Raw genomic sequence first — 26,105 nt, forward strand, 5'->3', positions numbered from 1 at the left:
TAATTATATTAGTTATAACATTACTTGGACATAATTCATGATTAAACAATCACATTTTTCAATTTGATGGTAAACACAAACAATCATCTCTATAATCTCTATTTAAACTACAAATGAAGATTAGAGAAACACAACATTGAGTTTCCTGGTTCATAATTTGGTCTCAACTGATTCATTCAGCAGCAGACAGGTTTTTGTATTAGTGTATTTCACTGTGGGAGGATCCAGTGGATCCAACAGATACCTGATCTTTGGCTCTGGAACTGAACTCTACGTAACAGGTAAGATTAAACATCCATTTTCCTTCTGTTGTTTTATTGTATAGGCTTTTAAGTTTTCTCAGTCTTCTTAAAACCTTAAAGTAATGAGAGGCACTCAGCAGTGATGTTGTAACTCTGCTCTGTGTTCCCATCAGCTGCTGTTTAGTCAAACCTCACACTGGGTTTCTTGTCTCTCCGCTGGAAGAAATTAAAATTCTAGATGAATGATTGTGGTGGATTTTCTTGCTCTGTTTATCAGATGAAAGTAAATTTAAGAGACGAGCAGGTATCCTCAAGTTCACTCAGGTTCAGTTGTCCAGAGTTGATTTTAATATTCAAATTCAAATGCAGTTAACAAACATTAGTATAACATCATTGAAAATATGTTTAATGTTTCTGAAATGTTATTTATTTGTGTGGTATGTGATTTTAATGTATTTTAATGTACAGTAAGCCTATAGTAAATATTGTACAGTGATGAATACATTTGCATTGTAATGTTGTTGAATATTGTTAATTTGTATGATTCAAAATATATTTTGTATTGCAGAAAATTAAAAGAAATATGTCATATGAAATAAATATTTCATCACAGGTTTTTACAAGTTTAATTATTTTACAAAATATATTTACAATCAGATAATCATATAGAAATACATTTGTCCACCATGTATGTACAATATTACATCAAGGTACATTCAAAATCAAAATTAAATATATTAGTATATCATTAATAATATAATATAATATATTAAAGTATATGGTGGTTTACATTCTGTATTAAGGTGCCCCCGAGAATATTTTTGAGGACTACTTTTGCATTCCCTCGCAATAAAGTTTACATTTTCTTGCAACACTGTTGCATTACCTAGTGATATTTTATGTTCCGTTGCAGTATGTTTTGCGTTCTCTCAGAGTAAAGTTTGCAGTCTCTTGCAATACTTCTCATTATCTCGCAGTATTTTTGTGTTACCTCGCAATATGTGTTAATTACTCTCACTACTCTTTAATACTTTTGCGATCTCTCACAATACTCTTCTTCTTATATTGCTTCTGAGCCATAGCTGTGTCTGTCTGTTCAGCTGCTCCCAGTGCAATGCCCCAGAATGGATCAGCTCATTGAATTTTACTTTACAAAAGTATTGCGAGAGAACACAAAACTTATTGTGAAGTAAGGTGAAATATTGCAAGAGAATGCAAAACATATTGGTAGGAAACATAAAAGATATTGCGAGGTAGCGCAAAATATATTGTAAGAGAACACAAAACATTTTGTGTAGTAATGCGAGATACTGCAAGAGAACGCAGAGAAAAGCTAAATATTACGAGGTTACTCAAAATACATTGCAAACGACTGCAAAATACTGCTGATAACGCAAATATTTTAGATATATTTATTTTACTATAAGATATATTTTCTGAAAAATAGTTTCACAATGTTTTAAGGTAAACAATGCAACTGATTGTAATCTATATATTTATATCGGGCTAATTGGAAAGATAATAGTTTAAATCTAATTTTTATTTGCATTTATATATATTGTATAAAGCATTTTATATGTATAACATGATATAAAGCATAAACATAGTCTCTATTAATATTGAATGTCTTATAATGTAATTTGATTGTATATATTATTACTGCATAAGTTATATTTACCATCATATAAATGTAGTTACTTTTAAATTATGAAAATGATAATATTAGAATATCAGAATGTTAATATATAGTGCTGGAAGCTGCTGTTGCTGCTGTAAAATATATGCTGGTAAACAAATGTTTTGATATGTTATATCAGAGTAATTGGATAGATTGGTTAATAAACAGTGCTGGAAGCTGCTGTTGACTGTGTGAATGTGTGTCTGTGCTGCTTGTTGCTGCTGTCAAACTTCAGATAAGCCGGTAGTGAAGCCCGTGGTGAGCGTGTACCCAGCAGCATCCAGAGCCCACCATGAGGGGAAGAGCTCCCTGCTGTGTGTGGCCTCAAACATGTTTCCTCCTCTGGTCCGCTTCTCCTGGAAAAGACGAAAGGATAATGGTCCTCTGGAGGAGCAGGCACCTGCTGAGGAGGTGCAGCTGGAGCTCAGAGAGTCGGGACGCACCGCCGCCATCAGAGTGATTGATGGGGACGCTCTCTCCACGTATAAATACCGCTGCTACGTCCAGCACGAGGGGGGGGAAGTGGAGGCCCAAACAGAACAAGGTAATGAAGGCTTGGTGACTGTGTTCAGCAGAGATTCAGCTTCATGTGGAGACGCTGTCAAAGAGAGCAGAGGAGCAGAGGACTGACATTTCTTTCTGACTCCTTTTCTGTTTCAGAGGTTTCTGCTCTTCCACAACCAGCAGCCCCTGTCCAATCCTGGTACACAGAGAGGCAGCTCTGTCTGATGTACACAGTGCTGATAGTGAAGAGTCTGGTGTACTGCAGTGGACTCTCTCTGCTCAGCATCTTTAGAAAGGGACCGTCCTCTGACCACACTGAAGAGACTGACTCTCCCCCAGCAGCTTCAACTTCTCACCGTCTGCTAATGCCTGAAGAGAAAGTCCAGAGCCGGTCCCTGAAGTACAGAATCTGAGAAGCCCATTATCTCAGACTGAGAGTTCATAATCTTCCTCTTTTAAAACAAATAATGAAATTATCCAGCCAGCAAGTCCTGTCTGCAAAGCCAAAGCCTGAAGTTCACAAAACTGTCCAGATCTGAACAGCAGATAAGAGGCTCTCTAAGAACTCAATGTTCAGTAGTTTTGTAATGAAATGCTTATTTTATATTGAATATTTCTGTTGATTTTCTTTTTGCTTCAATTTCAAAGACTGTTAAACATTTAACAAAATTTGTTATTCTTATTCTTATTTTTATTAGAAATAGTGGTAGTACTTAGTCTATTTGTCTGAATTAATGCGCAGTTTCAATAAAATAAACTAAAACATTTAAATTTGGACAATATATAACTTTTATTTTCTAGATACTACAAACTTTAAATCAAGTGATTAAATATCTATAACAGAATTTTTACCTTCAAAATCTCAACTAAATTTTTCTTTACAATGTTTTCTTGAAATAGTTTATGCCTTTAAATATAAAAACATATATGATGGATGGTCGTCATTGTTGGTCTCTGGGCTCAGTTCAACTCTGTGTGGGTGGAGGGCTCAGTGGAAAAAAAGCTTCCAGACAACAAGAGAAAAGACAAACAGCTACAGAGAGGGAGAGGAGTTGATGAGTGTGTACAGCAGCAGATATGAATCTGTTCTCAGTGGTTAATCAGCACTTCCTTTCCTGCAGCAGACGGGCTGTGTGGGTTTCTGCTCTGTAGCCTCCTCACCGCTAGCTGCACTTTTTCATATTAATACCACAATGACAGTTACAACCGTCGACTCTGGTTAAAGAATCATTCCAGGAAGTTCAGTTTGATTTCAGCGCTCAGTACTCACTGTCTCAGCTTTGATCTGTGTTATTAATCTGTGAGAGAAACAATATTATATATAACAACTCAAATCCTGAACTCAGAGCTGAGAGGCTGAAATAAAAGGAGAAATATTCAACCTCCTGCAGTCTGCTCTGATCCTCACACTGATTCCAACAGGCAGTCAGTGGAGCTTTACTGTTCTTGTTTAGCTCTGTGAGTTTTAATGGCGGTTGGCATCCAAACATGTTGCATTATCACCACCCAGTGCAAATAAAAAGTACAATGCCAACCCAAGGTATTCCATGAAAAAACCATGTCCATTCTATAACTCAGACTCAGTTGTCTGAGTTGGTGCCAGTCCTTCTCTTGGTGTAATGCAGGGTGCGAATTACCGGGGAGCCAGGGGAGTTCATCTGCCCTTAGTAAGACATCAGCTCTAAAAGCATGATTTGTGATATTTCGGGAGGTCTCTAAAACATTTACAGCATACTTTATTGCCATTAATCTCTATATTTCTCTATCACCATGGATCATGCAGAGCGTCAGATCACAGACGGTCTACAGCGGGTCTCCTGGCCCTGGCTCTGTACGCTCCTCCGCCACTTCTTCTCTGGTACAGGTCGTGTCTCTAGTACGACTGACACGCTGTGAATGGTTCGTGATCGTTCCCTCTGGCTGGATGAATATTACGCACGATCCATGTAGGCCTACTACTGCAGCTGGGGGCTCCCCACAGCGCCACGCAACTTTCTAAATTCTTCCCTCACGCAGAGAAAAGTAAGGTCAGGTTGCAAACAAGCGTAACTGTAGCAAAATAGCTACATATAATAATAATAATAATTATAATTAATTAATTATATAATTATAACACAGATGCTGAGATTTTTCTGTTTACTGAGAAAGCTACACTGAAAGAATTTGAGTCATGTCACAATTTAAGGTGGAAATAAACAAGAGCATCAAAATAACACTTTGCCACAGAATTTATACTCAGCAAATATATACGTTTTGTTGGGGAAAAGGGTTTAAATGGCATGACATATATAATTATCTCCTCAAGGCACCACTCTTAAACAATAGAGAAAGTGATGCCCAAATACCTAATTCAGTCTCAGGAAATACACTAAACTTTAATGTTGGCAATCCGAGTATAACAAAATAATATAATATATTATAATAAAAAGTGGGTTAAAGGATTTGGATTTCTACGTGGAGGAGGTTGGCAATATATTCACTCTATATTAAAAGAAATCAGCATGTATATACTCAAGTATTTATTTAACAAGGTAAACAAAGCAAAACACACAAGATCCAACTAACTTAAATGCACTAACCTTCAGAAGATTAGACACTTGCTGCATGTGACTAGTTTTAAATCCAGACTAAGAACATTTATGTTCACCTTTAGTTTCTGCTAGACATTTTGAGAGAAAGAGACATGTCAAATAATTGCTATTACTAACTTAAATGCACTAAACAAACACTAGATGAAGAGATGAGCATGTGTCATAAGGACAGTGTGTGTGTGTGTGTGTGTGTGTGACTTTGTCCTGTATATGTGTGGTTGTTTAAGGACAAATCAAAAGTATATTTATGTTAATGTGTTAATCTGACCCTGTTCTCAGAGGTGGCCGCTGGCTAATTGAGTTCAATGGCTCACATGATAAAGATTCAGTTATTATCACAAATTAACAACTTGATGTGTGAGGTGTACACATGTGTTTATGTTTTTAGGATGACTGTATGTAACCCGTGCGTAAAAGATATATTTAAACAACACAACACTTCATAACTAACATTTCTAACTGCTGATCAAAGTGATCAGTGAGTAAGATGGCGAGCAGAAAACAGTCAGTCAGCATGTGTGCAGCAGGTGGACGGTCCCTTGTTTCTGAGGATTCACAGCAGAGGGAGTCCACAGCAGTACACCAGACTCTTCACTATCAGCACTGTGTACATCAGCCAGAGCAGCTTCACCCTGCACTGAGACTGGAAGGACACTGATGGTGGTCGTGATGGTGGACATGATGGTGGACATGATGGTGGACGTGATGGTGGACGTGATGGTGGACGTGATGGTGGACGTGATGGTGGAGGTGATGTCTTTGCAGAAACCTCTGAAACAGAAAAGGAGTCAGAAAGAAATGTCAGTCCTCTGAAGCTAAATCTCTGCTGAACACAGTCATCAAGTCTTCATTACCTTGTTTTATTTTGGCCTCCACTTCCCCCCCCTCGTGCTGGACGTAGCAGCGGTAATTATATGCGTTGCGAGCGTCCTCATCAATCACTCTGATGGCGGCAATGCATCCCAACTGTCTGAACTCCCGCTGCTCCTCCTCACCAGGTGCAAGCTCCTCCTGAAGACCATTATCCTTTATTCTTTTCCAGGAGAACCGGACCGGAGGAGGAAACATGTCCGCAGCCACACACATTAGGGAGCTCTTCTCCTCCTGTCCTTTTCTGGATTCTGCTGGGTACACGCTCACCGCGGGCTTCACTACCGGCTCATCTGAAGTTTGACAGCAGCAACAAGCAGCACAGACACACATTCACACAGTCAACAGCAGCTTCCAGCACTGCATTCAGTCTGATCCTGGAAACTACATGGACTCTGATCACTGAGCTCCTCATCAATACAGCACACAGTTCACTGCATGTACTGGATTCACCTTCACATAAAAACACATGTATCATGTTTTGTTTAATAATATTAAGTTATATGAGGAAAGAAATGAAAGCCTGGAGGTAGCCTTCAGCAGCTGTATGACACTGGGCATTTAAGTAACTCTGGTGTAACCCATCCGCCATCAAGAAATGTACTTATTTCAACCCAAACACAAAGGAGTTTTTCATGCCTAAATGTAACCTAGCTGCATAAATACCTCATATTATTGTCACGAATCCCCGGCAGTGACTCCAGTATGCGAATGAGTGCTTTGTGTTTTTGATTGTTTTCTATGGTTGCATGCTGGGAGCTTGGTGTGTTTTGTTTTGTCTGACGTGTCTTGCTCTGTTTCTGCCAAGCTAGCTTCAACCTGTTCTTTTCAGCCACAGGCATCCTCTGTTGAGCCGCTGCCTCTGCCTCTGCGTTTGCTACCCTCTTGCCGCCCAGACAAATCTCCAACTCAGCCTCACCAGTTAGGGCCGCCCAAGCTCCTCTTTCCCCAGCCCGGGACTGGGAAAGCCCTACTCTGGCCTAACCTCCCTCTTAGCACATTTCTGTTGTTAAATGAACTGTTTAACTTTCTCCTTGTGTTCAATCTGTAGTCTGAAAATCCTGACTATTAAAAAGGCATATCATATGGATTCTGAAGGGCACTTTGTGAGTCACGCTTTCTCAAAGCTTCAGTATTTGACACCCTGAGATGAGAACGTGTTGGAAAGGAGGCGTTTCCCATTGTCACGGTTAGTTTACATATTATAGGCTAATAAACATACCTTGACATAAATAAATTTTCATTTTAATATCACAACATGTACAGCGTATTATATAATTACTAAAGAAACTAACAAAATCTCTTTTTAACTTTTACAACACAATTAAACACAACTACATGGGTTTGTTCTGAAATGTTCGGATATTTCAAATGTGAATATTGATAATTTTCATAACATAAGATAAAGTAAAACTTTAGATATTCCCCAGGAAATATTTAAATATATTATTATAATTCAATCCTTAATATAATATCTGCAGTATCTGACATTTATAGCAATTGTAAGTCGCTTTGGATAAAAGCGTCAGCTGAATGATTATCAGAATAGAAAGAAATTTGAGGTGTTCATTATACAACACAAGTAAAGGTTGTACAATGAAAGCAAAGTTACATACATGTATCTTGAATCATGTTAAATATAATAAATATTACTTTTTTAAAAATGGGTTTTATTGTAATATCATATTCAATATCAATATGAATGTTTGCCTTCATGTATAAATATATCTTTTACTAAAAGACATGTACCATCATATAGAATACAATTATCATGTTACATATTACTCATTAATTATCTTATGAAACATTTAAACACACGTTTAAAGTTTTATGCTATATAAAATATGTTTACTGACATATTTTGTTTAATATACAATAAACATGATACAGTACTGAATCACTGAGAGGATCAAATGCTGTTTGCAACTTTTTCAGTTTCTTCCTTTTTCTAAATGAATCAGTTTTGACTCGTGCAGAAATAAAGAATAACTTCAGTTGTGTGAGCTTTAAAGATTTTTTCGGGAATTATGAACTTTGTGTGACAATAGCTGCACGGCTGCAAGAACTCTACTAATTATGAACAAACTAATATTTGAAGCCTGAAGCAGCAGAAACTCATTAAAACACATTTTAACTTGTTCAATAAAACAACTGAAGGAAAATGTTGATTCTTACCTGTTACATACAGTTTAGTTCCAGAGCCAAAGATGAAGTAGTAGTATCCTCCCACAGTGAAACAGAGTAATACAAAAACCTGTCAGCTGCTGAATGTGTCAGCTGAGGTGAACGAGTCCAGATGATGAACCAGGATCATATTTCAGCTGCATGATGTGTTTCTCTAATGTTCATATCAACATGACTGTCTCTTCTTTTATTGTCTTTTTAGACACACTAGCAGTGTTGCTCTGTGCATGCTGATGTCTGCTGGTCCAGATGGACTGGACCTGGACCAAAGGATGGATTGACATGTTGTTCAGACATTCTTGGTCCTCAGAGGATTCACTAAATGGCACCAGCCCTCCGCAACCCTGTAACAGGAGAAGTTGTTGACAATGGATGGATGGATGGGTTGACTCATCTTGTACCACCAGCAGGTTGATGTTTTTGGTTCAGACTAAAATATCCCTACTATTGAATTGATTACCATTTATTATGGTCCAGTACACATTTTCCCTCAGGATCAACTGAAATAACTTTTGTGATCCTCCACTAAAGGGTTTTTTGGGAAGTTTTTCCTGATCTGAATTGATCAACAGAGGGGGTCGTACGCTGCACAGATTGTAAAGCTTCTTGAGGCAAATGTAGGATTTGTGATATTGGACTATATAAATAAAACTGACTTGAAAGCCTCAGTTGTAACATGTGTGTAGTGCTAATTAGCAAATGTCAGTGTGAGGCAGCAGCCTGATTGAAACATGAAAAGGGTGCAAGTCTATTCCTCAGAAAAATCTCACTATTTGTCACTTTCAGGACGCCATAGTTCTGAAATTCAGTACAATGTTTTTAAAAATGACTTTGCACTATCCCATAAGCAAATTGGCAAACTTAGAAGGGAGGCCTGTAATGGAGACAGTTTGAAAGACTACCATCAAACATCAAATCTACCCTTCATTAGTTAAAACATCTTGTTAGTGTTTACTTGTTAGTCTCAAGAGGTTGCTTTGCTTGCTAACCAAACGGGATTTCAACACCTCCACAGCACCAAAACTGCTCTTATTGAACTTCTAAAAGAGATTCGCACCATGGCAAAATTTCAGTACTGGTATTATTCAATCTTAGTCCCGCATTTGACAATGTTGGCCACTCAGTACATCTAGACAGGTTGGGAAATTGGGTTGGGCTTTATAGCACAGTCTAAAGTTGGTTCAAGTCATAAAGTCACAAGTCAGGAATTATTATGTTTCCATTGGCAACTAATTATCTGAGCTAGCTAACATGACGTCTCTATTCAAACTACATGCTCCTGTGAGGCCAAACCTTGCATAATAACAATATTGTCTACCATAGTCATGCGGAAGACATTCACACACTGAGCCTAAGAGCTCAAACAGAAACTAACATTCATACACAGGTGGAACAGCCACCAGGGGCAATTCAGTATCTTGCCCAAGGACACTTCGACATGCAGCCTGGAGGAGCCAGGGATTGAACTTTCCTTCCGATTAACGGGCAACCCGCTCTACCCCCTGAACCATAGCCGCCCAATATATCATGTCCACAGTAGTGCAGAAAAAAGAGCAGGCCAGGCTGTACCTTCTGGTCGGCTGTATAATACGCTGTTCATATTCTGTCAAACTCATTTTGGTGACTACGTAAGTTTGTTTTTAACTATCTCACACATATTCACATACATTTACAGTAGCATAGAAAACTTGCGGTTAACACTGTGAAACATTGTGAAACCACCTGGTTAGGTTTAGGCAACAGAACCTCTTGGTTAGGTATAGGAAAACATCATGTTTTGGATTAAAAGTGTTTGAAAGTCTTGTCTCTGGCTCACCTGTCCACCCCAACCACCTTCTTATTGGATCTTTCTCTCATTTATATACTTTACCTGCTTTCAGCGTTCATAAATGAAGCTACATGGCTTCCCCCAGTGTGTTGAACAAGACTGCTTTTGAGCCTAGGAAACCCTTTTATCATGACTCAAAGGGCTGGACCAAATCTGCATGACTGAACGTACATTTTTGTTTGGTTGAATATTTTGAATAATATTTTTTTTTTGTGTGTGTGTGTCTTGATTTCGGCAAAAAGTAAGACTAACACCCCATCTGCATCTTCTGCAGGGGGGAGCGACCACCGCTGCCAAGAGGTTCTCCTGTCATGCAGCAAACAGCACCAGCTACACTGAGTTTTGCTTTCACACTCTCCGTTTGGACTGATTGAACTTTCGACCAAACAACTGCACCAAGACTCCCTGTCTCTGAAACCCAAAAATCAAGCTAGAAATCTTGGTGTTTTTATGGACTCATCAAATCAAGTCAGTAACAAAATCAGCCTACCATCACTTTAAAAACATAGCAAGACTTCTAGGACTTCAAACAAAACTTGTTCACTTAGCACTTCAGCTTGTACAGAACACTGCTGCCTTTCTAACAAAGTTCTAACAAAGACCAGAACAATTGAACACATGATACCATTTTAAAATCCCTGCATGTGTGTCAGAGAATGGATTTCAAAATACTGCAGCTCACCTATAAATCACTAAATGTTTTAGGGCCAGAATGTATCACTGAAATGTTTTATGATATGAACACCCTAGTCCCGAGGTCACTAGTAGGCGGACTATGGTCAGGGTCCGGACCCAGCCACCGTTTTCTCTGGACGCAGATTTATAGCAGAGCATTACTACGTCATGACGAAGCGTTTCTATTTTAACCCGCGCAGCAATTCTAGCATTTACTGTCCTGGTTTAACGGCCCAGGAAACTCACTGACCAATTGCATGTGTTCCAATAATCTCATTTGATACTACTCAGCCAATCAAATCTATGCATTCTGATACGCTTTACGAGTCAAGCCAGCGAGCGAGAGACACACTGGGAGAGAGGAGACGAGATTCTTTAGATTCTTACATGTACATCCTTCTCACAGGCAGTTCAAAACCAGAATATCTCACATGATCGCCGACTGACGCCAATGTGAAGCACCACTACGAGACAAAGCACAAATCTTTGGAGCAAACATACCTTCTCAAATCTGAACTGAGGGAATTGAAAATACAATCCTAGCTGGCAGGACAAGCTAGAGCTCTTTGCATGGGGAAATTTCTCCATCTGGACCTCTTTAGTCCCTCAGGTCTGTTGACTGCTTCCAGAGTCAATACAAAACACGAAGAAGCAGCATTTAGCTACTACGCAGAAAAAAACCTGGAATAAACTTTCAGAAGTTTTGAGACTTGCTCCAAATCCAGACTAAGAAAGTTTATGTTCACCATTTCCTTCTGTTAGACTACAAATCTAAGAGAGAAAGAGACCTGTCAAATAATTGTAGTATTGTGATGACTGGAGGGAACTAGATTTTTATTGTTGTTAAATTATCAAATAAGTTTTGATTATATTCTTCTTCTTCTTTAATTTAAATATATTTTATGTAGTGTTGTAGTACTTGAGACCGGTCTTGGTCTTAAGACCACTTTTTGATGGTCTTGGTCTCATTTTCGACTCGACTGCATTTGTACTCGGTCTTGTCTCGGTCTCGGACATTGAGGAATCAGGATTTTAGACTCTAACTTTGGAAATAACAATAAATTGCTTTTGCATTGACTAATTTATTTGTTAAAATCCTAACTTTGATAGGATTTAACACGTATTGCTTCAAATGAAACCAATAACCCTAATTAAAAATGTGTTGTTACCGTAAAGACTGTCCCCCCTCCTCACTATGGTAGGCATGGAAAATGAGTGTTGAATAAAGATGCTTATGTTGATTTCAGCTCTTACTGTTTGTATCTGGGTGTGTTAATGGGAATGAGGATTTTTCAGATAAATATGAGAAGTACCGGTGATCCCATTCCACATTTTACTGTGTCATGTAAGATGGAGTACCGGTCTCCCACAGTCTTGGTGTCAACTTGGTCTGAGCCCCTAAAAGTCTTGGTCTTGTCTCGGGCTCGTTAAACTCTGGTCTTGGTCTTGACTTGGTCTCGGTTAGGGCGGTCTTGACTACAACACTAATTTTATTATTATATTATATTATTTCATATTTTATTAATTGGGTAACGTGATGTTATGTGAAAAACACCAAGTCTGTCTTGTGTATGAATTGTGCTATTTAAATAAAGTTGCCTTGCCTTCATCTGGATTATGTGTAGTTTGTACTTGTAATGTTTCCTCTTTATCTTGTTTGCTCATTGTGCTTCTGTGCTGCTAGTTTGTCCTCACTGTGTGGAACAACAAGAAACCTGCTGGAATATCTGATCAAATAGAAATCAATAGAATATTAAAGAAATCCCTCAGCTCAGTATGTTTGTGACTCTGGCTGAGATGGAGGTGAAATATGTGAACCTGGGCTGTGGTTTACTGCTCTCTTCCTGTCAACACTGTTTGACATCTGAAGGTTTTTGTTCAGGCTGCACGGATCATTTCTCACTGTGGAGATCAAACTTCTCACAGGAGCAGTAGTAGGTGGCTGAATGAGAGAGTTTAACTTTCTGGATCTGCAACTCACAGCCATTCTGTTTTCTCAAAGCTGAGAAATCATCTTCCTGAGGATGACTGTAACGTGAGCCTACGTTACAACTACTCCTACCAATCGAGAAAATCCTACTCAATGTTTCTTTAGCTTTCTTCTGGTACCAGTATACATAATCAGTGTCACACTGGTCAGTTCTCTTACAGCTGAAGGAAACAGTTTGACCGACTCTCCTGGTCCATGTTAAATCCTTCTGAATCAGGTCTGCTGCCGTGGCAACCAGCGCTGTAGAGACACAGACAGATAGATGAAGGTCAGTGTGACAGTGTTTGTTCCAGGTGGAGTTTGCTGGCTCCTGATTGGCTGGAAACACTCACCTGAACACAGACAGCACAGAGCAGCAGCTGGGAGGAAAAGCATTGTGTGCAGTGGTGTTTCCTCTGGTGAACCTGGGGAGAAGTGGCGCTCTGATGCAGCTGAGGCCAAACAAGGACGAGCTGTGAGATCAGACGAGGGCCGCGTGGTTTCTAACGGGTCCTCAGACCTCCCATCAGCCCCTGCGGCGGACAGATAAGGCTGCTGCTGCTGATTGACAGCTCAGCTGAAGCTGCTGTGTGGTTTTCTGCTGAGTCGGAGGTTTTAAAGTGGAGAGGAATTTAGTAACTCAGACTGTTATATGTTTTTTAACTGTTGTGGTTAAAATACAATTCAAAATTTCTGTTCTGTTGCTCAGTGTCTTCATTAAAGCTATATAATATTTCACTGAGGGAAATGTTCAACCTTAGGACTGCAGTCATGTCATGAATCATTTTAGACACATTTGCTATTTTTGTAAACTTTGGGATCTCTACTAGAAAATAAAATAAAGTTGAAAGGATTAATTTGTAAAGTAAAAACCAGCGGAGGGTTCAGAAGAGTTTTAATCCAGGTCTGGTCCTTGTTGCGGAAAGCTGAAACAATTGTCCTTGGGGAAAATTGAACAAATAAATGAATTAAGACAAACCACTGTCAAGGAGAAAAAAGAGAAGTACATGAAAAAAATATCAGCTGGACGACAGGTCCTCCACCTAGAGCAGTATCAGACATCTGGCCTGGAGCAGAGGACAAATATAACTTCTAAAGCAGGGAGACTGCTTCCTCACACAGAGGTGATGAAAACTCCACTTCCCATGGGACTGCAGAGGCACAGATGTTCATACACAAACCCTGGTACGGCCTAGTGGTGAGGTTATAATCTTACGTCAGGTGACGTTTGGACTCAAGAGCAGACAGAGACAGCGAGTTGAGGTTCAAAAGAGGGTTTTAATGATAACATAGACGGTGAGTGGAACAGTGCTGATGAATTATCCAGAGCTGGTCTGCGGGGTCAAAGATAGCGTGGTTGAACTGAGGTCCAGTTATGGAGGCCTTGGCGTGGCAAACGGAAATCCCAGGCACTGAAGCAAACATAAACACGTTACTCTAGGTTCTTTCATGAAAACAAGGTAAATCACTAGACATCTTCATGACCGTGCGTAGTTACCACAAGGGTGAGAACAATCTGGCGCTGACAGTCAGGAGTACAGAGTATTTAAGCCAAGGCTTGATTGGCAGATTGTCAGCAGCTGTGCCGGAGAGCCAGGAACCTGGGAAGACCACACCCACACCACACACAGAGAGACAGACAAAACCACACTCACAAGACTGGTGACGGATAGACCGTGACATAATCTTTAACAAAGATGAACGAAATAACAACTGGATGTGAAAAAACATTGTCGTTAAATAAAAATAAAAACGAGGCTTTATTTCTGTCCATTATCAGATCACTTCTACAGCATGAACTTTGGGTTTGGTCTGTAGTGGTTTTGTTGGCTGAACAGTAGCATGTCCTAAATCGGTCTCTCCCTCTGAATCAGAATTAACCTTGGAGCTCACAGTGTCTGATAACACAGACTGTCTACATTCCCTCTCTGACGCTGAGTGGCTGTTAAGTCTTCCATTAAAGCAGATTTAGTTCGTTTGGATGGTTTATTGTTTTGGATTCACTGGACTCAGCCACTCCTTGTAAGTTTGCTCTCTCTTAGTTGGTAATAAATATCAAGAACTGTACCTGCTCTGCTCCGTGTCTTGCCTTTGGGCTCCACATTGACCTGACAGCAACAGGACAACAAAGCACCAGGCGTCTGGTTTCCCCCAAGATGTAGTATTAAAACTGGTACTGTAATCTTCTTTTGGTCAACAACCTAAGTAGGAGGTCAGGTCAGGGTTCAGTCTTGGAAGTCCTTGGCAGACTGTAAAGAGCCAGTAAGGCTCCATCAGCCAAGCTTAGTCAGTTCAAGTCGGTCAAGTGCACTGTTTTTCACTATGAATCAGGGAAAAGAGATTTATCACTCTATTCATATTTTTTAGTAATTAGGATCCCTTGTCTACAAAATCACCATCTCCTTGTTGATAGTGATTGGTTTTGGAATAGATGGAAAAAGCTTGTGTGCATTGAGAGAGAGAGATTTACTTCCCATTGTCACGTCGTGTGCCTGCCTTGTTTAGTTCTTAGTTTTGTTATTTCAGTCTCTTCTGAATCTGTTACGTAGTCTATGTTGTTGTTTGTCTGGTTATTATCCGTCAGCTGGTGTTTAGTGTTGTTTTGGTATTTTCTGATCTCAGTTCTGTTCCAATCTCATCTATTAGTTGTTTCTGTACCATCGTGCTTCAGTTCTGTCGGTCTGCTAGATGTCATTTATGTTCTCTGCCAGTTTCATTGATTAATAGTTCTTAGTCCTGTGCCTTAGTTCATGTCTTAGTGTTCACTCCTGGTCTTTGTACTTCTGTATTTTGCCCATGTCTAATCTGAGTTCTGCTTTATCTTTGCTTCAGTCTGTGTTCCTTGTTAGTGTATTCGTGATCTGTCTGCTCTCTGATTGCATGTCCACTAAACACTTTGGGTTCCAGTTAATGTATGGTCTTGTGTTTTGCATCTGTAAGTATCTGTCTGTTGTCCCCTGCTGTCACTCTACCGGTCTGTGTGCTTGATTAGTCCCTCATGTCTTTCACCTGTGTATCCCCTCCCAGATCGTTAGTCCCTGGTGTTAAATGTTTGCTGTTTCTGTTCAGTCTCTGTTCGGTCATTGTCATGTGTCGTTTGAAGAGTGTTCTGCTTGCTTTGGAGTTACGTGTACAGTCGTGTTGGATCTTGTTAGCCACCGTTATCTGTAAGCTTAGTTTTTCCATGTTTGGATTAAACCCTGGAACTGAATCTCTGCTCTTAGTGTCTTGTGTTTGGGCTCTCACTCCTGCTTCTCACTCACCCCGAAAATCCTGACACCTGTTTTGATCCCAGATCCCAGGTTTATCCTTTGAATTGCAGTTCAGACAGACTAGCCTCGTGTGTGTCCTCTCAGCGTGCTTCTTGTGATGGACTGCAGAACGAAACCATGTGGCTGATGTAAAATTTTGAAACAGGTCGTTAGCCAATCACCAACAGAGAATGTGTGGCATGTGATGTAATCAATAATAGTACAGTGTGAAATCATGAGACCTGCAGTGCTCGTGGATGAGCTGCTGCATTTGCTGCTAGTTGGTCTATAGGACTCAGCCTCTCTCTTGGTCTGTTGGTTGGCCTTCCTCACAGGTCTTCTCTTCTGTAAAATGGGTGTGTACAGGCAGGTGGCCTTCATCTGGATTACACTTTTATTCAGTTTGTACTTTAATAGTTTCCTCTTTATCTTGTTTGCTCATTGTGCTTCTGTGCTGCTAGTTTGTCCTCACTGTGTGGAACAACAAGAAACCAGTGGCCTGCTATGAAGCGGGCTAACTGGCTTATCCAGATAACTTCGGGAGTAACTTTGCTACGTTGGGTGTAACTTTCTGATTAACCCGTATGCAAGATGGATAGGTGTTACCCGAGGTCTGTTGCCATGGCAATTTACGCTGCATCTGTAAAGTGCTCCAAGTAGGTTATCTTTGTGGTTAACTCGAGGTTACCCTGTATACGTGGACTACACACCACATCTGTACTCAGTGAGAAGTAGGCTATTAATACACACTACTTGATAAAGTATATTTAGATTGCAGCTGAAATGAAGTTGTTCTTAACACAACAGCATTACGTTCATACAGCGAGCCCTGCAGCCTCTGTGATTTAAAGGAGGAGCTCTAACTTAATTAACGGTACAGTTTCATAGATGTAGCCCATCTGTAGGATGTAATTAAAATATCCCAACTGTTTTCAAATATTTAGATTGACTATTTCACATGTCCAAGAAATATGGAGCCAGAGTGGGGTTACCTAATAGCTGAGGGAAAAATCCTAGATGAAAGTTGTACATTTACAAGAATAAAACTCAAACTCAACTCAAAAAATTAAAGTCACAAAAAATCCAAATCACTCTGGTGTTTTCTTCTGAATACGCCCAATCCACTGCAAAGTCTGTATAGTGAATGATAATATAGTGATTGTGGGCTAAACTCACAAGTTTTTCCTCACTGCTAAATCCGATTGTGAAGTCTAATTTAATTTTCGGCAGAAATGTGGCTGGCTGCACAATATTAGATTTAGCCGTTAACTTGTCTTTAAACTTCTCATATCTTGACACGGCCGAACACACCCCTTTTATGAGAACGCGCACAAACCCGAATAAAGTTAACACCAACTCAACTAACTAACATCTTATCCACCGTTGTAGTACCGATTAACAGCAGTGTAGGCGGTCAGAGTTTGTCAAGCCTGAGTTAATTCTGAGTAGGTTGAACTCCCTTCATAGTGCAGGCCACTGCTGGAATATCTGATCAAATAAATAAATCTTAAAGAAATCCCTCAGCTCAGTATGTTTGTGACTCTGGCTGAGATGGAGGTGAAATATGTGAACCTGGGCTGTGGTTTACTGCTCTCTTCCTGTCACAAACACTGTTTGACATCTGCTGGTTTTTGTTCAGGCTGCACGGATCATTTCTCACTGTGGGCAACATACTTATAACAGGAGCAGTAGTAGGTGGCTGAATGAGAGGGTTTAACTGTCTGGATCTGCAGCTCACAGCCGTTCTGTTTATTCACAGCTGAGAAATCATCTTTCTGAGGATGATTGTAACCTGAATAAACTTTATTATTACTCCTATCAATACGCAGGATCCTTGTGAATGTGTCTGTGTCTTTCTTCTGGTACCAGAATACATAATCACTGTTACACTGGTCAGTTTCTCGACAGCTGAAGGAAACAGTTTCATCGACTCTCCTGGTCAATGTTAAATCCTTCTGAATCAGGTCTGCTGCCATGGCAACCAGCGCTGTAGAGACACAGACAGATAGATGAAGGTCAGTGTGACAGTGTTTGTTCCAGGTGGAGTTTGCTGGCTCCTGATTGGCTGGAAACACTCACCTGAACACAGACAGCACAGAGCAGCAGCTGGGAGGAAAAGCATTGTGTGCAGTGGTGTTTCCTCTGGTGAACCTGGGGAGAAGTGGCGCTCTGATGCAGCTGAGGCCAAACAAGGACGAGCTGTGAGATCAGACGAGGGCCGCGTGGTTTCTAACGGGTCCTCAGACCTCCCATCAGCCCCTGCGGCGGACAGATAAGGCTGCTGCTGCTGATTGACAGCTCAGCTGAAGCTGCTGTGTGGTTTTCTGCTGTGGTTTTAAAGAGGAGACGAATTTAGTAACTCAGATTGTCATCTGTTTTTCAACAGCTGTAATGAAGATACAAACTACCTCCACTGTGGTTTTAACCCTTAAACATCCAGTCACGTGTCAATGATTTAACTTTAATTTTCTTTCTTAATTTCAGATTTATAGAACATAGATAATGCACATTACTAATACATCAATAAATGTAATAATATGACAGAATTATCCAAAAGGCTATTTTTATATCTGCTGTCCCTGGACAGGTGTTAATATGTCACACCTAAAAAGATAAAAGGCTTGAAATAGTACATACAGATCAAGCCCATTACAATAAAAAATGACTATACTAAAAGAGAGGGGGAAAACATAGAAACAAGACCAGTGGGTCATTATCAACATCAACACCAGCACACACACACAAGCCGTACTATCAGACCATATAACAAACATGGTACGATAGTGATGACAAACATTTTTGGTGAACAAGCACAAAAACAATATTGCTGGGACAGTAAGAAATGCTCCAGCTGCTCCTCCTCAGCAGGTGCCAGCTCCTCCAGAGGACCATTAACCTTTTGTCTTTTCCAGGAGAACCGGACCAGAGGAGGAAACATGCCTGAGGCCACACACAGCAGGGAGCTCTTCCCCTCCAGGTGGGCTCTGGATGCTGCTGGGTACACGCTCACCACGGGCTTCACTACCGGGTTAACTGAAGTTTGACAGCAGCAACAAGCAGCACAGACACACATTCACACAGTCAACAGCAGCTTCCAGCACTGCATTCAGTCTGATCCTGGAAACTACATGGACTCTGATCACTGAGCTCCTCATCAATACAGCACACAGTTCACTACATGGACTGGATTCACCTTCATATCAAACACACGCATCATGACAATGACAATTTTTTACTTTTTTTTTTTACTTAAGGACTGGACTGCCAACATAATTAACAAGAACATTAAAAATGCTAAAACATTATTTGCAAACATTGATATGCTGACAAATCCCCCAACACAAACACCCACTGAACTCCTGTCCGCCAATAAATACAATGAGTTTGCCATCTATACTTCCCTTTCAACCAAAAATGTCAGATCACAGCCATGTGTATATAAAAGTAATGTGGTAAGGATGACCGGTTTAATGCAATAGACTTCAAGACTCTTGAGGAAATGTTGAGACAACTTAGGCCATCCACCTGCTGCCTACCTACGATTTTCTTTAAGGACATTTTTGACTGCCTGGCGATACACATACTGTAGATAGTAATCAGCTCTCTCCTTGTCCTGTAGATTTGCTGAGCCAGTGCACTGAACAAGTCAATGACTGGATGTGCCAGAATTTCCTTCTACAATAAGTTTAAAACTGAGTTATTGTGCAAAAAAAAGGTTACAAGTTAGCTCACATCTTTTTGGTGTTGTTATTGTTGATGTGTAAAGCCTGACCTTAGACGATAGGAAGCGGGCCTGGATGCAGGGCATTATGGGATATGTGAGGGCAGGAAGCGGAAGGTGTTCCCGGGCGGGGAAATATCAATAAAGAGTTCACGTTCAGCTCACAGTTTGTCTCACGCATATATATTCTTTTAAGAACACGACATGGTGTCAGAAGTTCTGTGAAGACTGTAACGTTTGTCGGCTTGGGAAGAGAAACAAAGAATACGGACAGATTGAGTAAATACAAATGAGTAACAGTGGAGACGAGCAGAGCGGGTAGGCAGTTAGCAGAATGGCTAACACGCCCGGCGCTATGTTTAGCATCCAGCCACCTGACAGCACAAAGAAAAGTCTAAATTTGCTAAAGGCATAAACAAGGGACCCCAGACACACAACTTTCAGAGCAAAACACCAAAAGATTCCCAATGCAACAAATGTGGAGGCTCACCACACCCTAAGCATGACTGCTCAGCCAAAGATGCAAAGTGTCGTTCGTGTGGAAAGAAAGGTCACTACCAGCGTGTGTGTTTTGCTGGTAAAGTTGTGCATGGCATAGACAAACAGGAGGAAAGTTTCTTGATGTTAAGATAATGAACAAAACCATTACATTCAAACTTGACACAGGAGCAGATGTCAGTGTGGTGCCACATACTGTTAACAACATCTTTTCCAGTTCACTGCAGCCCCATCTCCAGAAAGCAGAGAAACCCTTGCTTGGTCCAGGACAGGTGCCAATGCAGGTGTTGGGTTTCTCAAGACAGCAGCTGAGGAGAGGAGCTAAGCAGACCGAGGAGAAGGTCTATGTGGTCAAAAACCTGAGCATGCCGTTGCTCGGGCTGCCCTTGGTTTACTCCAACGTGTCGACAGCACAGACATGGAGGCCTTCAAGGCAAATTACCCCAAGCTGTGCAGCGGTCTAGGGGTTGTGCATCAAACATACACCATTAAGCCTAAACCAGATGCGGTACCTGTTTACCTGAAAACCCCCAGGAGGATCCCGTTATCACTGGTGGGGAAAGTCAAGGAAGAACTCCAGCGAATGGAAAGCCTCGGTGTCATCAGTCGTGTGGAGGGGTCCACTGACTGGTGTGCTGGCATGGTGGATGTGCCAAAGAGAGACAGTTCCAGGGTGAGTCTATGTGTGGATCTGACTGGTTTGAATCAATATGTGTGCCGTGAAAAGTACATTCTGCCATCAGTCGAGCAGAGCTTTGGAATGCTAGCTGGCGCAAAAAATCTCCAGCAAACTGGATGCCAACATGGGGTTCTGGCAAATGCCCCTGTCAGAGGAATCAGCCAAGTACACAACCTTCATTACACCCTTTGGGCGGTTTCACTTCAACCGTCTTCCATTTGGAATCGCCTCTGCTCCTGAGCACTTTCAGTGCATGATGGCAGAGGTCACAGAGCGGCTCGAAGGTGTGATCTGCCACATTGATGACCTGTTGGTATGGGGATGCAGCCAGGATGAGCACGGCATACGTCTCCATGCTGTGCTACAAAGGCTGGAAAAAGCGGGAATCACACTGAATGTGGACAAGTGTAAAACCTCCATGTCTGAGGTGGTCTTCTTGGGTCACAACATTTCAGCCAGCAGCTTCCGCCACAGACATCGGTTTGGTTGAGAAGTTTCCTTGGGGTGGTTAATCAGCTGGGTAGGTTCATTCCCCAACTGGTGGAAAAAGACAAGCCGCTCCGTGACCTCCTCTCTTAGAAATACTGCTGGGTCTGGGGCGTAGAACAGCTGGTGTGTCTGAAACACTGAAGAAAGCCCTGTCCTCTCCTCCAGTGCTAGTCATGTATGACGTGAACAAGGACACCAAAGTGTCAGCTGATGCATCATCATACGGCCTGGGAGGAGTCCTTTTCCAGAGATGGGAGGAAGAATGGAAGCCTTTGGCTTATGCATCTCGGTCACTTACCCTAACCGAACAACGCTATGCACAGGTGAAAAAGGAGGCCCTGGGTCTCACATGGGCTTGCGAACGGATCCTTATAGGGAAACACTTTTGCCTGGAAACCGATCATAAACCCCTCATCAGCCTATTTCTGTCATAATGCAAAAACTTGAGGACTCAAAGGCAGACTCGGAACAGTTTGAAGGGGTAACAAAGGGGTTTTATTGAAAGGTGCAACGGAGGACTGGGTGGTTGGTTCCAACAGGGCAGAATGGAGAACACAGAGGCGGGGAGTTAGTCCAGGCAAGATAGGAGCAGAGCGGGGTGTGGCGTTCAGCAGGGTTCCCGGAGGTAGTGTGATCCTGGGCGCAGAGAAAAACAGGTTAATCCAGGGAGAGACAGAAATGACAAGGAATCTTACTGGAGAAGATAGTTGGCCTTGACGCATGTACCACATGTGGTTAACTGACGATCTGGCGAAGAATGTGAGGATGACTGGGATTGAAATACTGCAGGAGCTCGATTAGTGTAGCCACGCCCAGACAAACACAGACAGGGAGGACAGACAGAAAACACAGGGAAGTGGGGAACAAAAGAACACAAGGTAGTGGGGAGATTCTGTAGCCCACAACAATTTGGAGCTCAAGCACTGGATTTACTACCACCAAGGATCCAACGCTTCGGGATGAGACTGATGCGCTACACGTACTCTATCGTGCATTTGCCAGGGAAGTCGCTTTGGACAGCAGATACACTGTCACGCTCGCCTGTAACATCACGCATGTCCACTGAGGAACAGGAGCTGATGGAGAGCACCAATATCTATGTGGACTGTGTCATGGAGAGTGTATCTGTAAGTCCTACATGTATGGAAAACCTGAAAGAGCAACTTAAAGCTGACTGTGTCTGTTCTCGTGTTATGGCCCTAAGCACAGACGGATGGCCGGTGTATGCAAAACAAGAACCTGTGCTGAAAAGCAATTGGTGTGAGCGAGCTACACTTACTGTTAAAGATGGTTTACTGCTGAAAGACACACGACTTGTGATACCTTCGGCAATGCGGAACAATGTTTTAGCCAAACTACATGAAAGACACCAAGGTAATGGTGAAGTGCAAAAAACGAGCTTGACAGTTAGTTTGGTGGCGGGGGCTTGGTCAGCAAGTGAACGAAATGGTTCTCAACTGCAGAACATGCATACAAGAACGACAAAACCACAAAGAGCCATTGATCCCATCAGAATCAATCATCCCTATACACCATGGCAGAAGTTGGGGTGGACTTGTTTGTCTTCTGAGGAAAAATATACCTGCTCGTTGTTGACTATTTTTCCAGGTATGTAGAGATCGGAAAGCTATGTCGCACCAGGTCCACTGACGTCATCGTCTATCTAAAGTCAAAGAGGTCCTGATGTTGGACAACGGGCCTCAGTTTTCTGGACAAGCTTTAATTTTCTTTGCGGATTCTTATGGGTTTCAGCATCACCGGCAGCCTTAGGTTTCCACAGAGCAATGGGGAAACAGAAGCATATTGTATTGGTGAGGGGTGTCGGACCGATTTTGGTGGGCCACCTGGGCCAAAAATGCCATGGCAGATTTTTCGTCCCAATCCAGCCCAAATGTAATCAATAATAGTATAGTGTGAAAATTTGAGACCTGTAGTGCTCGCAGATGACCTGCTGCATTTACAACCTCATATCCTGTGTAGAGGAGCCAATTCCAGCTGACACGGGGCGAAAGATGTGGTACACCCTGGACAGGTTGTCCGTCCATCACAGGGCCACACATATACATCAGTTAACATAGCCTGCATGTCTTTGGACACTGGGAGGAAGCCGGATCATCCGGAGAGAAACCACACAGACGCAGAGAGAACATGCAGACTCTACATAGAAAGGCCAGGGATGACCAAGGTTTGAACCCATGACCTTCTTGCTGTGTGGGGACAGTGCTAACCACTGCAGTACCGTGCCGCCCAATATCTGATTTAATATAAATAACTAGAATAATAAATAAATCCCTCAGCTCAGTATGTTTGTGACTCTGGCTGAGATGGAGGTGAAATATGTGAACCTGGGCTGTGGTTTACTGCTCTCTTCCTGTCACAAACACTGTTTGACATCTGCTGGTTTTTGTTCAGGCTGCACGGATCATTTCTCACTGTGGGTACCACTCTTATAACAGGCGCAGTAGTAGGTGGCTGAATGAGAGAGTTCAACTTTCTGGATCTGCAGCTCACAGCCGTTCTGTTTATTCACAGCTGAGAAATCATCTTTCTGAGGATGATTGTACCTGTTAGCTATGTTACAACTACTCCTAGCAATCCGCAGAATCCTTGTGAATGTTTCTATGTCTTCCTTCTGGTACCAGTATAAGTAATCATTGTCACACTGGTCAGTTCCTCGACAGCTGAAGGAAACAGTTTGACCAGCTCTCCTGGTCAATGTTAAATCCTCCTGAATCAGGTCTGCTGCCATGGCAACCAGCGCTGTAGAGACAGAGACAGATAGATGAAGGTCAGTGTGACAGTGTGTGTTCCAGGTGGAGTTTGCTGGCTCCTGATTGGCTGGAAACACTCACCTGAACACAGACAGCACAGAGCAGCAGCTGGGAGGAAAAGCATTGTGTGCAGTGGTGTTTCCTCTGGTGAACCTGGGGAGAAGTGGCGCTCTGATGCAGCTGAGGCCAAACAAGGACGAGCTGTGAGATCAGACGAGGGCCGCGTGGTTTCTAACGGGTCCTCAGACCTCCCATCAGCCCCTGCGGCGGACAGATAAGGCTGCTGCTCACACAGTGAGGACAAACTAGCAGCTGAAGCTGTTATGTCTTTTTCTCTGATTCAGAAGTTTTAAATAGGAGAGGAATTTAATGACACAGACTTTTGTCATTTGTTGTTTAACAGCTGTGGTGAAAATACAATAAAACACAAAATTTGTATTTTCTTGTTCAGCCTCTTCATTAAAGCTGCATGATGTTTGACTGAGTGAAATTTTCAGACCCAGGACTCCATCAGATGGAACATTTGTACATGTCTGCTGCATCATTTTAGACAAAGGTTCAAAGGGTGAGTTTGTAAAGTTGAAACCAGCGGAGGGTTCAGAAGAGTTAAATCCAGGTCTGGTCCTTGATGTGGAAATGTGTCTATTTTCTTGGGAGAATTGAACAAATAAATGAATTACAACAAACCGTTGTCTTTTTTTACTTTTTAAAGAAGAAAAAACAGAAGTAGGCTACATGAAAAATATATCGAAGAGAGGTCCTCCACCTAGAGCAGTATCAGACATCTGGCCTGGAGCAGAGGACAAATATAACTTCTAAAGCAGGGAGACTGCTTCCTCACACAGAGGTGATGAAAACTCCACTTCCCATGGGACTGCAGAGGCACAGATGTTCATACACAAACACAAACCCTGTGACGACACAGGGATGAAAGAGAAGTGTCTGATAACACAGACTGTCTACATTCCCTCTCTGACGCTGAGTGGCTGTTAAGTCTTCCATTAAAGCAGATTCAGTTCGTTTGGATGGTTTATTATTTTGGATTCACTGGACTCAGCCACTCCTTGTAAGTTTGCTCTCTCTTAGTTGGTAATAAATATCAAGAACTGTACCTGCTCTGCTCCGTGTCTTGCCTTTGGGCTCCACATTGACCTGACAGCAACAGGACAACAAAGCACCAGGCGTCTGGTTTCCCCCAAGATGTAGTATTAAAACTGGTACTGTAATCTTCTTTTGGTCAACAACCTAAGTAGGAGGTCAGGTCAGGGTTCAGTCTTGGAAGTCCTTGGCAGACTGTAAAGAGCCAGTAAGGCTCCATCAGCCAAGCTTAGTCAGTTCAAGTCGGTCAAGTGCACTGTTTTTCACTATGAATCTGGGAAAAGAGATTTATCACTCTATTCATATTTTTTAGTAATTAGGATCCCTTGTCTACAAAATCACCATCTCCTTATTGATAGTGATTGGTTTTGGAATAGATGGAAAAAGGCTTGTGTGCATTGAGAGAGAGAGATTTACTCCCCGTTTTGATCCCAGATCCCAGGTTTATCCTTTGAATTGCAGTTCAGACAGACTAGCTTCGTGTGTGTCCTCTCAGCGTGCTTCTTGTGATGGACTGCAGAACGAAACCATGTGGTTGATGTAAAATTTAGAAACAGGTCGTTAGCCAATCACCAACAGAGAATGTGTGGCATGTGATGTAATCAATAATAGTACAGTGTGAAATCATGAGACCTGCAGTGCTCGTGGATGAGCTGCTGCATTTGCTGCTAGTTGGTTTATAGGACTCAGCCTCTCTCTTGCTCTGTTGGTTGGCCTTCCTCACAGGTCTTCTCTTCTGTAAAATGGGTGTGTACAGGCAGGTGGCCGCCATCTGGATTACACTTTTATTCAGTTTGTACTTTAATAGTTTTCTCTTTATCTTGTTTGATCATTGAGCTTCTGTGCTGCTAGTTTGTCCTCACTGTGTGGAACAACAAGAAACCTGCTGGAATATCTGATCAAATAGAAATCAATAGAATATTAAAGAAATCCCTCAGCTCAGTATGTTTGTGACTCTGGCTGAGATGGAGGTGAAATATGTGAACCTGGGCTGTGGTTTACTGCTCTCTTCCTGTCACAAACACTGTTTGACATCTGCAGGTTTTTGTTCAGGCTG

At 41.7% G+C, this 26,105-nt stretch overlaps 2 protein-coding genes, 1 long non-coding RNA gene and 1 gene segment (V, D, J or C); 1 reads left to right on the forward strand and 3 right to left on the reverse strand.

Annotated features, from left to right (window-relative positions):
* The window catches only part of LOC123972545 (immunoglobulin lambda-1 light chain-like), a 6,993-nt gene extending 3,798 nt beyond the window's left edge, over nt 1-3,195 (forward strand). The window contains exons 4-6 of the mRNA XM_046052069.1: nt 125-281; nt 2,156-2,464; nt 2,581-3,195. Of these exons, the coding sequence (XP_045908025.1) occupies nt 125-281; nt 2,156-2,464; nt 2,581-2,837 (723 nt within the window). The 3' untranslated portion in view covers nt 2,838-3,195. The remainder of the gene's footprint in view (nt 1-124; nt 282-2,155; nt 2,465-2,580) is intronic.
* A 1,784-nt stretch (nt 3,196-4,979) lies between these two features.
* LOC123973119 (immunoglobulin lambda-1 light chain-like) lies at nt 4,980-13,090 on the reverse strand. Its single transcript, XM_046053007.1, has 5 exons — nt 12,895-13,090; nt 12,476-12,802; nt 8,061-8,108; nt 5,870-6,178; nt 4,980-5,786 (listed from the first exon to the last, which is right to left on the reverse strand). Exons 1-5 carry the CDS (start codon nt 12,935-12,937, stop codon nt 5,569-5,571), a joined length of 945 nt encoding a protein of 314 aa, XP_045908963.1. The 5' UTR covers nt 12,938-13,090; the 3' UTR covers nt 4,980-5,568.
* Nucleotides 13,091-13,813: 723 nt separating this feature from the next.
* Nucleotides 13,814-15,882, reverse strand: LOC123973130. Its single transcript, XR_006825535.1, has 3 exons — nt 15,805-15,882; nt 14,040-14,142; nt 13,814-13,953 (listed from the first exon to the last, which is right to left on the reverse strand). It is a non-coding gene; the product is annotated as an uncharacterized LOC123973130 (long non-coding RNA).
* Nucleotides 15,883-18,356: 2,474 nt separating this feature from the next.
* Nucleotides 18,357-24,227, reverse strand: LOC123972546. The segment is given in 4 exon segments: nt 18,357-18,396; nt 18,627-18,825; nt 23,613-23,939; nt 24,032-24,227. Coding segments are annotated over 4 exon segments (609 nt in total).
* Nucleotides 24,228-26,105: the final 1,878 nt, after the last annotated feature.

Source organism: Micropterus dolomieu, linkage group LG06, assembly GCF_021292245.1.
Source record: "Micropterus dolomieu isolate WLL.071019.BEF.003 ecotype Adirondacks linkage group LG06, ASM2129224v1, whole genome shotgun sequence".
Lineage (NCBI taxonomy): Eukaryota > Metazoa > Chordata > Actinopteri > Centrarchiformes > Centrarchidae > Micropterus > Micropterus dolomieu.

Coding starts and splice junctions, on each gene's coding strand:
- LOC123973119 (XM_046053007.1), bottom strand. CDS start 12,937: ATGCTTTTCCTCCCAGCTGCTGCTCTGTGCTGTCTGTGTTCAG. Junction 6,179..8,060: donor AACTAAACTGTATGTAACAG/GTAAGAATCAAC, acceptor GTCAAACTTCAG/ATGAGCCGGTAGTGAAGCCC. Junction 5,787..5,869: donor GGAGGCCAAAATAAAACAAG/GTAATGAAGACT, acceptor TTTCTGTTTCAG/AGGTTTCTGCAAAGACATCA.